Here is a 13,673-nt window from a genome sequence, read left to right as displayed (position 1 = left end):
GCTCCTCCCCCCCCGGCTCCTCTCCTCCCCCGGGCCCCCTCCCCCCTCCCCCGGTTCCTCCCCCCCCACGCCCCCCCCCCCCCCCAGCTCCTCCTCCCCCTGGCTCCTCCTCCCCCCGGCTCCTCCCCCCCCACCTCCCCCGGCTCCTCCCCCCGGCTCCTCCCCCCCCCACCTCCTCCCCGGCTCCTCCCCCCCCAGCTCCTCCCCCCCCAGCTCCTCCCCCCGGCCCCCCCTCTCCCCTCCCCGGCTCCTCCTCCCCGCCCCCCCCCTCCCCTCCAAGAGATCAAACCTGCACACCCATCATCTCACCTGAAGCAATTTCTTCAAACCCTTTTACAATCTTGAAAGTTTCAAATAAATTAGCTCAAATTTTACCTTTTCCAGAGAAAGCAAGCTTTATCTTCTTAATCTCTCATAATTTAATTCCTTGATACCTACAATCATCTTTGCTGCTCACCTCAGTATCTTTTCAAATGCAATAATATCCTTCATGAATGTTGAGTGTGGAACCCCCCCATATCAAGCTGAAAGTATTAGAGTCACATTATATTAAACTACCTTGAAAAATCAAAACCTGCCTGTAATGAAGTACATACGAACAGGTACAGCAGTCTAGTGGTTATGGTACTGGACTCGTTCATCCCATCGTCCCTGTGCTCACTGACCTACCGGTTAAGCAACGCCTCAAATTTAAAATTCTCATCCATGTTTTCAAATCCCTCCATGGCCTCGCCCCTCCCTATCTCTGTAACCTCCTCCAGCCCCACAATCCTCCGCGATCCTCTAATTCTGGCCTCTTGACCATCCCCAATTATAATCGCTCCACCATTGGCGGCTGTGCCTTCAGCTGCCAGGGCCCTAAGCTCTGGAATTCCCTCCCTAAACCTCTCCACCTCACTACCTCTCTTTCATAAGAACATAAGAAATTGGAGCAGGATTCGGCCACTCGGCCCCTTGAGCCTGCTCCGCCATTCAATAAGATCATGGCTGATCTTCAACCTCAACTCTACTTTCCCGCCCAATCCCCATATCACTCGATTCCCTTAATATTCAAAAATCTATCGATCTCAGCCTTGAATATACTCAACGATTCAGCATCCACAGCCCCCTGGGGCGGAGAATTCCAAAGATTCACAGCCCACTGAGTGAAGAAATTCCTCCTCATCTCAGTCCTAAATGGCCGCCCCCCTTATCCTGAGACTGTGACCCCTGGTTCTAGACGCTCCAGCTCTCCTCCTTTATGACGCTCCTTAAAACCTACCTCTTTGAACAAGCAGTATTTTGCTTTTGTCTTTGAACAGGATTTGGGTCAACTGTCCAAGTATCTCTTTATGCGGTTCGGTGCAAATTAAGTTTGAAAAACTCTCCTGTGAGGCACCTTGGGACATTTTGCTATGTTCAAGGCGCTATATAAATGGAAGTTGATGTTGTTGTAGTAACCCAGAGGTCATATCAAACTAAACAAGAAATCTGGTAATTCGTGAGCACCGGAGAATAACCACAGCAGCACAGGGGATTGTTGTAAAGACCCAACTAGTTCACCACGGTCCTGCCACCTCCGACATACACGTGACATTTTTTTTATTCGTTTATGGGATTGGGTGGGGGGGGGGGGGGGGGTGGGGGGAAGAGGGGGAGCTCGCAGGCAAGGCCAGCATTTATTGCCCATCCCTAGTTGCCCTCGAGAAGGTGGTGGTGAGCCGCCTTCTTGAAACGCTGCAGTCCGTGAGGCGAAGGTGCTCCCACAGTGCTGTTAGGAAGGGGTGTTCCAGGATTTTGACCCAGCGACGATGAAGGAACGGCCGATATATTTCTAAGTCAGGATGGTGTGTGACTTGGAGGGGAACTTGGAGGTGGTGGTGTTCCCATGCGCCTGCTGCCCTTGTCCTTCTAGGTGGAAGAGGTGGCGGGTTTGGGAGGTGCTGCCGAAGAAGCCTTGGCGAGTTGCTGCAGTGCATCTTGTAGATGGTACACACTGCAGCCACGGTACGCCGGTGGTGGAGGGAGTGAATGTTTAAGGTGGTGGTTGGGGTGCCAATCAAGCGGGCTGCTTTCTCCTGGATGGTGTCGAGCTGCTTAAGTGTTGTTGGAGCTGCACTCATCCAGGCAAGTGGAGAGTATTCCATCACACTCCTGACTTGTGCCTTGTAGATGGTGGAAAGGCTTTGGGGAGTCAGGAGGTGAGACACTCGCCACAGAATACCCAGCCTCTGACCCGCTCTTGTTGCCACAGTATTTATGTGGCTGGTCCAGTTAAGTTTAGTCCCACATGATGCGGTTGACTCAATACTCTCGGAAATTCGGGATAAGCAACAAATACAGTCTTGTTACCATCATCGACATTCCACCAACAAACAAACAAAAATCTGAATGACACGCCCTTACTGGAAGCAGCCTCATAGAACACGACACGCTCATGTTCAGAGAAGGGGACCGAAAAATAATAGTTCTATGTGTGGATAAATTCTCCCCATGGCTGATGCTCCTAGTTGGGCACAGTCCTAGCACTGTGGCACTAACATTAGTTATCATCTGCTTGAGCCCACCCCTCACACCCACCCTTCCTCCCACACCCGCCACATCGTGCCCTCCCCCTAACTTTCTTCCAACAAGTTCCCTCTACAGTGACACCTCTAGTCTTGGGTGCATTTGCTTTCATCGCTTAGAGGGGGGCCTGTGGGGCAATTCAACATTGACTTTGATGGAACTAAAAAATAGGAGTGATGTATACGATACGATAGCACAGTGATTATGTTAATGGGCTAGTAATCCAGAGACATGAGTTGTTCAAGTCCCACCACGCCAGCTCGGGAATTTAAATTCAGTTAAATAAATCTGCAATAAAAAGCTATTAATGGCTATAAACCCATCTGGTTCACTAATGTCCTTTTGGGAAGGAAGTCTACTGTCCTTACCCGGTCTGGCCTATATGTGACTCCAGACCCACAGCAATGTGGTTGACTCTTAACTGCCCTCTGAAATGGCCGAGCGAGACACTCGGTTGTTTCAAGGCGGTGGCTCACCACCACCTTCTCGAGGGCAAACAGGGATGGGCAATAAATGCTGTTGATGCCCACATCCAAATTTTCTCAAAGATATCATGAACACAGAGTGACAGAAAACAAAACCCTGAACTTTTGCAAGGGTAAAATCATTCTTCAAGATAAGCAAACTCAGCACATACTTAAAATGGGGAGTATAAAGAACAGTTGAAATCCTGCATCATCGATTGTCTCAGTCCAGGGCACCTCAAGGGTGATCAGTGTTTTGCCTTGAACCTTCAGGTTGGAGATGGTGCCATTCCTACAAAAGGTGCCAACATGAACGTCCTTGATGTCGGCGCGCACACGGCCGTTAATCGTGTAGGTAACCGAATCCAGACAGCTGTCGGACTCTGTCTGCTGCAAGCCATTTCTGAAAAACCTCATCTCCACACCAACTTTGTAGGGCACGGAAATGTTCCAGATAAAGGTTCTGTTGAGGTTCGGTAGCTCCGGAGGAAGAGGCACATCTTCAAGGTCAGTATCTTCACCTACAGAAGAAAAACAAAGGTTCAGGCTGGAATTTATAGGTTCAATTTTTGCTGAATTGTGCCCTAATTTATGAGAGAGATGAGACAGAGCAATGATTCCTGCTTCTGATCACTGCCTAGTGCCCCAGCTAGAAACTGAAGGCACAGGGACATTGGCTATTGCTGGCATTCACTGTTCAGCTTCATGCCCAAAGAACGGCCACACATAGAAACATAGAAGATAGGAGCAGGAGTCGGCCATTCGGCCCCTCGAGCCTGCTCCGCCATTCAATGAGATCATGGCTGATCATCCAAATTCAGTACCCTGTCCCTGCCTTCTCCCCATATCCCTTGATCCCTTTAGCCTTAAGAAATATATCCAACTCCTTCTTGAATATATGTAATGAATTGGCCTCTACTGCCTTCTGTGGTAGAGAATTCCACAGGTTCACCACTCTCTGGGTGAAGAAATTCCTCCTCATCTCTGTCCTAGGTGGCTTACCCCTTATCCTTAGACTGTGACCCCTGGTTCTGGACTCCCCCGCCGTCAGGAACATCCTTCCTGCATCTAGTCTGTCTAGTCCTGTTAGAATTTTATAAGTTTCAATGAGATCCCCTCTCATTCTTCAAAACTCCAGCAAGTACAAGCCCAATCTCTCCTCATACGTCATTCCTGCCATCCCAGGTATCAGTCTGGTGAATCTTCGCTGCACTCCCTCCATGGCAAGAACATCCTTCCTCAGATAAGGCGACCAAAACTGCACACAATACTCAAGATTACATTAATGACTTGGGCTTGGGGGGGTACAGGGCACAATTTCGTAATCTGCAGAAAATGCACGAAACTTGGAAATGTAGTAAACAGCGAGGAAGGCAGTAATAGAATTCAAGAGGACATAGACAAACTGTTGGAATGGGCGGACACATGACAGATGAAATTCAGCACAGAGGAGTGTGAGGTGATGCATTTTGGCAGAAAGACCGAGGCGAGACGATACACACTAAATGGTACAATTTTAAAAAGGGGGTGCAAGAACAGAGGCCTGGGGGTATTTGTGCACAAATCCTTGAAGGTGGCAGGGCAGGTTAACAAAACAGTTAATAAAGTATACGGGATCTGAGGCTTTATAAATAGAGGCAGAGAGTACAAAAACCAGGAAGTTATGATGAACCTTTATAGAACACTAGTTCGGCCCCAGCTGGAGCATTGTGTCCAATTCTGGGCACCGCACTTTAGGAAGGATGTGAAGGCTCTGGAGAGGGTGCAGAAAGATTTACTGAAGTGGTTCCAGGGGTTGAGGGGCTTCAGATACATGGATAGACTGGAGAAGCTGGGGTTGTTCTCCTTGGAGCAGAGTAGGTTTAGAGAAGATTTAATCGAGGTGTTCAAAATCATGACGGGTTTAGGTAGAGTAAATAAAGAGAAACTGTTCCCACTGGCGGAAGGGCCGATAACCAGAGGGCACAGATTTAAGGTGATTGGCAAAAGAACCAGAGGCGACATGAGGAACTTTTTTACCCAGCGAGTGGTTAGGATTTGGAATGTGCTGCCTGATAGGGCGGTGGAGACAGATTCAATAGTAGCCTTCAAAAGGACATTGGATAAATACTCGAAGGAGAAAAAATTGCAGGGATATGGGGAAAGAGCGGGGGAGTGGGACTGACTGGATCGCTCTTCGAAAGAGCCGGCGCAGACTCGATGGGCCGAATGGCCTCCTTCTGCGCTGTCCTATTCTATGATTCTATCATTTAGACAAGATAATGGAGGGCTGCAGGTTCTTATGAACCGTATGCCAGGGAAGAGAAGAAAAAGGAAGGAAGACTTCACCCCCCACTATCGTGACGTCTGGACAGAACCTTTCATCAACAGTTAATGAAACTAAAGCTGAGCTTCTCCTCACCAATTTCTTTTGCAACTTCCAGAATGAAGTTCTGCTCAGGATCGATGCAGGTGAAGTTGAAGAGTGCGGTCTCTTCAGGGTTGAGCTGGTACTCCTTGAGACACGCCTCCTCAGCGATGCAGATGCTGCATTCGGGGAACTCCGATGTCCTGGATGCTTGTTTGATGGTTATAGTCACACCTTTGTCAGCGGTGACTGAAATCATTTCAGAATCTGTTCACGAAGCAAATCAAACAGAAAAATATTCAAATCAGTATTTTCCATAAACATTATACGAGAAACTTCACAAATGTTTCAACGTGTTGGTAAAGATTCCAATGGCTACCCATTAAAAAGAGGAAGATTTCCTCTGCACATTATGTGTAATAAAATTGAAAACCTGTTTAGAAAGAATTTGTTTACAGTTTCACTGAACACAGAGGAAATGACCCTCCCGTAGTTCCAGAGCAGTTATGTTCTTATGAGCCACGGCTGAGAGCAAAAGAATTAGGAGCGGGAGTCGGCCATTCGGCCCCTCGAGCCTGCTCCGCCATTCAATCAGATCATGGCTGATCTTCGACCTCAACTCCACTTTCCCGCCCGATCCCCATATCCCTTGATTCCCCTAAAGTCCAAAAATCTATCGATCTCAGCCTTGAACATACTCAACAATTCAGCATCCACAGCCCTCTGGGGTAGAGAATTCCAAAGATTCACAACTCTGAGTGAAGAAATTCCTCCTCATCTCGGTCTTAAATGGGCGACCCCTTATCCTGAGACTATGCCCCCTAGTTCTAGATTCCCCCACGAGGGGAAACATCCTCTCTGCATCTACCCTGTCGAGCCCCATCAGAATCTTATATGTTTCAATAAGATCACCTCTCATTCTTCTAAACTCCAATGAGTATAGGCCCAACCTGCTCAACCTTTCCTCATAAGACAACCCCTTCATCCCAGGAATCAAACTCGTGAACCTTCTCTGAACTGCCTCCAATGAAAGTATATCCTTCCTTAAATAAGGAGACCAAAACTGTACGCAGTACTCCAGGTGTGGTCTCACCAACGCCCTGTACAGTTGTAGCAGGACTTCCCTACTTTTATACTCCATCCCCCTTGCAATAAAGGCCAACATTCCATTTGCCTTCTGATGCGCTATCAATTACTCATAAAAGACTGAGTTAGAAGAGTAACTAAAGGCTTTTATTAACAACAGAATGGAGGTCTGCCTCGAGTGGTCGACCGGTCCAGGATACCAAGGGCTGGGGAGCAGTCACCTTTATACTAGGACCTGTGGGAGGAGTCAGCCGAGGCATGTCCAGGCATGTACACAGTGGAATACAAACAGGACAAACAGGAATACAAACAGTGGTTTACCACACCTTCCTAATTACTTGCTGTACCGGCATGCTAACTTTTTTTTGTTTCATATACGAGGACCCCCCGATCCCTCTGTACCACAGCATTATGTAGTCTCTCGTCATTTAAATAATAATTTGCTTTTTTATTTTTCCTACCAATGTGGATAACCTCGCATTTTCCCCCATTATACTCCATCTGCCAGATTTTTGCCCACTCACTTAACCTATCTCTATCCCTTTGCAGATTCTTTGTGTCCTCTTCACAATTTGCTTTCCCAACTATCTTTGTATCATCAGCAAACTTGGCTACAGTACACTCGGTCCCTTCATCCAAGTCATTAATATAGATTGTAAATAGTTGAGGCCCCAGCACTGATCCCTGTGGCACCCCACTAGTTACAGTTTGCCAACCTGAAAATGTCCCATTTATCCCGACTCTCTCTTTTCGCCAATCCTCTATCCATGCTGATATATTACCCCCAACCCCGTGAGCTCTTATCTTGTGCAGTCCCCTTTTATGCGGCTCCTTATCGAATGCCTTCTGGAAATCCAAATACACCACATCCACTGGTTCCCCTTTATCCACACTTGCCTCGGAGTCAGAAGGTTGTGGGTTCAAGTCCCACTCCAGAGACTTGAGCACAAAAATCTAGGCCGACACTCCAGTGCAGTACTGAGGGAGTGCTGCACTGTCGGAGGTGCCGTCTTTTGCGGATAAGACGTTAAACCGCGGCCCCGTCTGCTCTCTCAGGTAGATGTAAAAGATCCCGTGGCACTATTTTGAAGAAGAGCAGGGGAGTTCTCCCCTGTGTTCTGGGGCCAATATTTATCCCTCAACCAACATCACTAAAACAGATTATCTGGTCATTATCGCATTGCTGTTGTTGGAGCTTGCTGTGCGTAAATTGGCTGCTGCGTTTCCCACATTACAACAGTGACTACACTCCAAAAGTACTTCATTGTAAAGCACTTTGGGACGTCCGGTGGTCGTGAAAGGCGCTATAGAAATGCAAGTCTTTCTTTTCTTTTGTTCAGCTGGACTGTTTTAAATAGGAATGTTGTTTATAGAAACAAGGAATAGCAGGGGCGAGTTTCCTGGCCACAGCAAATAGCGGAAGGTCAGGGGGGTGAGAGAGCACACCACTAAAAGGAAGCTGTTCTGACGAAGGGTCATCGACCTGAAACGTTAACTCCGTTTCGCTCTCTCCACGGATGCTGCCTGAACTGCTGAGTATTCCCAGCATTTTCTGTTTTTATTTCAGATTTCCGGCGTCCGCTGTATTTTGCTGTTGTATTAAAAGGAAGCTGCCTGATATTGGCCAATATTTCGGGGAGTCTAGGAGTGATCTGATCGAAGTTTTCAAGATATTAAGGGGAACAGATAGGGTAGATAGAGAGAAACTATTTCCGCTGGTTGGGGAGTCTAGGACTAGGGGGCAGAGTCTAAAAATTAGAGCCAGACCTTTCAGGAGTGAAATTAGGAAACACTTCTACACAGAAAGGGTGGTAGAAGTTTGGAACTCTCTTCTGCAAATGGCAATTGATGCTCGGTCAATTGTTAATTTTAAATCTGAGATGGATAGATTTTTGTTAGCCAAAGGTATTAAGGGATACGGGGCAAAGGCGGGTATATGGAGTTAGGTCGCAGATCAGCCATGATCTCATTGAAAGGCGGAACAGGCTCGAAGGGCTGAATGGCCTCCTCCTGTTCCTATGATTTATACTGTGCACACTGACCCCCCTGACCTCAGGTGAACCAGCACGCCTGGGTGCTGACCCCTCATCTCCAGATTCATGAGAAGGGAAGGGAAGGAGGTTGAAGACTAGATTCTGTCAGTGAGTCACTGAGTGACAATAATAATAATAATATAGAAGATGTCTGCAGCCCAGGGCAAGGTGACAAAGAATGAAAGCCATGAAAAGCTGCAGAATACCCATTCAAACCTTTAATAAGTGCAAATATGATTGTTATACTCCTAAATTTAATAAGGTGAAGTGTTCTCTTCATATTACTACATGGTGAATTATTAAAAGTGCTCCCCAGGCTCAGTGTTGTAATAGTTTACGAGATCAACAATGTGCAGTGCCCGAGTCCGGAGATTCGGTTTCACGCTTGCAGTCCACTGCTTTGATTTGCCAGTGGAGAGAGTCTGGGCACTCTTCAAGGTATGTGCGCATGCATAGAATCAGAGAAATTTACGGCACAGAAGGAGGCCATTCGGCCCATCTCGGCCGAAAAAAGAGCTCTCCAGCCTAATCCCACTTTCCAGGGGCCATAGATTTGAAGTAATTGGGAGAAGGATTAGAGGGGAGTTGAGGAGAACTTTTTTCACCCAGAGGGTGGTGGGGGTCTGGAACTCACTGCCTGAAAGGGTGGGAGAGGCAGAGACCCTCATCACATTTTAAAAGTACTTGGATATGCACTTGAAGTGCCGGAACCTACAGGGCTATGGACCGAGAGCTGGAAAGTGGGATTAGGCTGGAGAGCTCTTTGTCGGCCGGCACAGACACGATGGGCCGAATGGCTGCCTTCTGTGCCATAAATATCTATGATTCTACATAAAATAGATTCTTTACGTTCAGAGGAATACAAACATTGGATAGTTCTGGGATAGAGCTGCATACCAGGATTACAAATGTATCAACAAAACGGATAGCCAATCTTTCAGAAATTGTCCTTTAATTTTACAGATTAAGCAACAGCATTTTGCAACCCTCGGAGATGTTTTGTAATTAGCTAATGTGTTTTCTGGTAATAATCTTTCACCAATAGTGCGACCACACCTGGAGTACTGTGCACAGTTTTGGTCTCCTTATCTGAGGAAGGATATACTTGTCTTAGAGGCGGTGCAACAAAGGTTCACTAGATTGATTCCTGGGATGAGAGGATTGTCCTATGAGGAGAGATTGAGTAGATTGGGCCGATACTCTCTGGAGTTCAGAAGAATGAGAGGTGATCTCATTGAAACATATAAGATTCTGAGGGGGATTGACAGGGTAGATGCTGAGAGGTTGTTTCCCCTGGCTGGAGAGTCTAAAACCAGGGGTCACAGTCTCAGGATAAGGGGTCAGCCATTTAAAACTGAGGAGGAATTTCTTCACTCAGAGGGTGGTGAACCTTTGGAATTCTCTGCCCCAGAGGGCTGCGGAGGCTGAATCGTTGAGTATATTCAAGGCTGAGATCGATAGATTTTTGGACTCTCGGGGAATCGAGGGATATGAGGATCGGGCGGGAAAGTGGAGTTGAGGTCGAAGATCAGCCACGATCTTATTGAATGGCAGAGCAGGCTCGAGGGGCCGAATGGCCGACTCCTGCTCCTAATTCGTACGTGCTTCATAGGTTTCAATCCTTCACACAACACAATCAGCCTCGCTGCAGTTCCACAAATGCTCATCAAACGCTACAAAAGAAATTACGTTCAGCATAGATTTACTGTCACTTCTCAACCAATTAACTGCAATTGGGAAATGGTGTTTCAAACTGACAGGCACAGCTAATCTATAATTCATCGACCATTAACTGACAGCAGTTGTGAACCGCTGAAGCTGCAATAGTCAATTAATTCTTGCAGTTTCTTATCCATCATCTCCACGGCAATGCAGTAAGTCTATGGCCTGTCTTGGAGCAATTCAATGCAATTTATTTTGATTTGATGTGGTTGAGCAACCCAGGCCCCGACACTGGCGAAAACTGCAGTTAGCAGCGTTTTTCATTTTTAATACTGGCAATGAAAATTGTCGTACAATTCTAGTTTCATAAACATAGAAACATAGAAGATAGGAGCAGGAGTAGGCCATTCGGCCCTTTGAGCCTGCTCTGCCATTCAATGAGATCATGGCTGATCATCCAAATTCAGTACCCTGTCCCTGCCTTCTCCCCATACCCCTTGATCCCTTTAGCCTTAAGAAATATATCCAACTCTTTCCTGAATATATTTAATGAACTGGCCTCCACCGCCTTCTGTGGTAGAGAATTCCACAGGTTCACCACTCTCTGGGTGAAGAAATTCCTCCTCATTTCAGTCCTAAATGTCCTACCCCTTATCTTTAGACTATGACCCCTGGTTCTGGACTCCCCGACCATCGGGAACATCCTTCCAGCATCTAGTCTGTCCAGGCCTGACAGAATTTTATAGGTTTCGATGAGATCCCTTCTCAATCTTCTAAACTGTGCCCAGGATGCTCTTCAACTGTTCTGGAGTAAAATTATGATAAGGGACCTCCGTAGACTTCGATCCCAAATCCTGCCTTTTGGGCCCAGCTTGGCAGCAGTCTCACCTCTGAAAGGTGCTGTGCTTTTTAAAAATTAATTCACGGGATGTGGGCATCGCTGGTATGGCCGGCATTTAGTGCCCATCTCTAATTGCCCTCAAGAAGGTGGTGGTGAGCCACCTTCTTGAACCGCTGCAGTCCGTGTGGTGAAGGATTGATATAACCAAGTGTCTCGCTCGGCCATTTCAGAGGGCAGTTAAGAGTCAACCACATTGCTGTGGGTCTGGAGTCACATATCGGCCAGACCGGGTAAGGACAGCAGATTTCCTTCCCTAAAGGACATTAGTGAACCAGATGGGTTTTTACGACAATCCGGTAGTTTCATGGTCACCATTACTGACACTAGTTTTTGATTCCAGATTTATTTAATTAACTGACTTTAAATTCTATGGTGGGATTTAAACTCCGGATCAGTCCAGGTCCAGTAACATAACCACCGTGCAACCGTTCCCCTTTCAAGCACCGCTCCAGGATTCAGTGCTGTACTCGGAGGCTGGCGCATTGTCAGGGGTGTGGTCCTTCACACAAGTTGTTAAACTGGGGCGCCATCTGTCTACTCGGGTGGACGCAAAACATCCTTTCCAGTTGAGGAAGGTCATTCGTCACCATAACACATTTATGTAACACCTTTATTGGTGGTCCGTGCCTTTGTTACCTCTAGACTTGACTATTCCAACGCACTCCTGGCCGGCCTCCCACATTCCACCCTACGTAAACTTGAGGTCATCCAAAACTCGGCTGCCCGTGTCCTAACTCGCACCAAGTCCCGTTCGCCCATCACCCCCTGTGCTCGCTGACCTACATTGGCTCCCGGTTAAGCAACGCCTCGATTTCAAAATTCTCATCCTTGTTTTCAAATCACTCCATGGCCTCGCCCCTCCCGATCTCTGTAATCTCCTCCTGCCCTACAATGCGCCCCCCCCCCCCCACCCCCCACCCCGGCCCGAGATATCTGCGCTCCTCGAATTCTGCCCTCTTGAGCATCCCTGATTATAATCGCTCCACCATTGGTGGCCGTGCCTTCAGCTGCCTGGGCCCCAAGCTCTGGAATTCCCTCCCTAAACCTCTCCACCTCTCTCTCCTCCTTTAAGACGCTCCTTAAAACCTACCTCTTTGACCAAGCTTTTGGTCACCTGCCCTAATATCTCCTTATGTGGCTCGGTGTCAAATTTTTGTCTTTAATACTCCTGTGAAGCACCTTGGGACGATTTACTACTTTAAAGGTGCTATATAAATGCAAGTTGTTGTTGTCGTTGAATAATGTCCCAAGGGGTTGCACAGACATGACGCAGGGGGGTGGGGGGGGGTGGAGGGGGAAGAGACACCAAGCCAAAAGGAGAGGAGATCGGGTGGGGGATCTTAAGGAGCGCCTTGAAAGGTGGCGAGGGAGGCACAGGGGTTTAGGGAGGGAATTCCAGAGAGTGGGATATAGGCAGCTGAAGGCACGGCCACCGATGGTGGGGAGAGTGCACAAGAGTCTGGATGAGAAGAAAGGAGAGCCTCAATTTCACTCAATGAGCAATGCCTCTTATTGTTGCACTGGGTGATAAAACAGTCGTGCATTACAGCTACCAACTCTGATCCTAAAACATTTGTGTTTTCCCAGTTTATATTTGGTTGACTGAAGTCTTTCATTACAATAACATTACTGATCGTGCATAACTATCTTACAGCAAACTGCTCTCCTTATTTCCTGCCTGTTGTCTATAGAACAACAACAACTTGTATTTCTAGAGCACATTTAACATAGAAAAATGTCCCCTGGAACTTAACAAGGACGATATCAATAAAAACATTTTTGACACCGAGCCCCATAAGGAGATGTTAGGGCAGGTGACCAAAAGCTTGGTCAAAGAGGGAGGTTTTAAGGAGCGTCTTAAAGAAGCAGAGAGAGGTAGCGAGGCGGAGAGGTTTAGGGAGGGAATTCCAGAGCTTGGGACCCAGGCAACAGAAGGCACGGCCACCAATGGTGGAGCGATTATAATTGGGGATGCTCAAGAGGGCAGAATTAGAGGAGCGCAGATATCTCGGGGGGGGGTGTGGGGCTGGAGAGATTACAGAGATAGGGAGGGGCGAGGCCATGGAGGGATTTGAAAACAAGGATGAGAATGTTAAAATCGAGGCATTGCCGGACTGGGAGCCAATGTAGGTCAGCGAGGTCAAGTTGCTCTAACGGGACAAACACTTCCCACCACAGCGCTGTATAATCAATACCACAAGCATTCACACAGACATTGCACCATCGGACTGTCATATCCTTCTTTCCTCACTGACTAATGACTTTGCTCAAGTTTGTGCAGGCATTGTAAGCTAATTGCCCCTCCCCTTGGGGGGAGAGGAAGTCAGGTTATCAAAGTGAAGGAAAAAAGCTAATAGGAAATGACTTTCATTCTCTTTGCTTTGAGACTTTTTATTTTATTTTTTATTTTTTAAAGACGCTACCTGATCAATTGCAGGTTCCCTTAGAACATAAGAATTAGGAGTCGTCGGCCATTCGGCCCCTCGAGCCTGCTCCGCCATTCAATAAGATCATGGCTGATCTTCGACCTCAACTCCACTTTCCCCGCCCGATTCCCCTAGAGTCCAAAAGTCTATCGATCTCAGCCTTGAATATACGGAGCTAGATAGATAGAAGCTGGGGTTGTTCTCCTT

The 13,673-nt window shown here is 47.4% G+C and overlaps 1 protein-coding gene across 1 annotated transcript in view; it reads right to left on the bottom strand.

The window, feature by feature from the left end:
* Positions 1–13,673, bottom strand: part of LOC147117902 (CUB domain-containing protein 1-like) — an 85,429-nt gene that overhangs the window by 47,548 nt on the left and 24,208 nt on the right. Inside the window, 2 exon segments of the mRNA XM_085989302.1 lie at positions 3,185–3,532; positions 5,413–5,625. Coding sequence (XP_085845428.1) covers positions 3,185–3,532; positions 5,413–5,625 — 561 coding nt within the window.

This window comes from Somniosus microcephalus, chromosome 5 (genome assembly GCF_052327205.1).
Source record: "Somniosus microcephalus isolate GS21.2 chromosome 5, FLI_Smic_1.0, whole genome shotgun sequence".
In the NCBI taxonomy this organism is placed as follows: domain Eukaryota; kingdom Metazoa; phylum Chordata; class Chondrichthyes; order Squaliformes; family Somniosidae; genus Somniosus; species Somniosus microcephalus.
The sequence above is the reverse complement of the archived record's forward strand: the minus strand, read 5'-3'. Positions and strand labels throughout refer to the sequence as shown.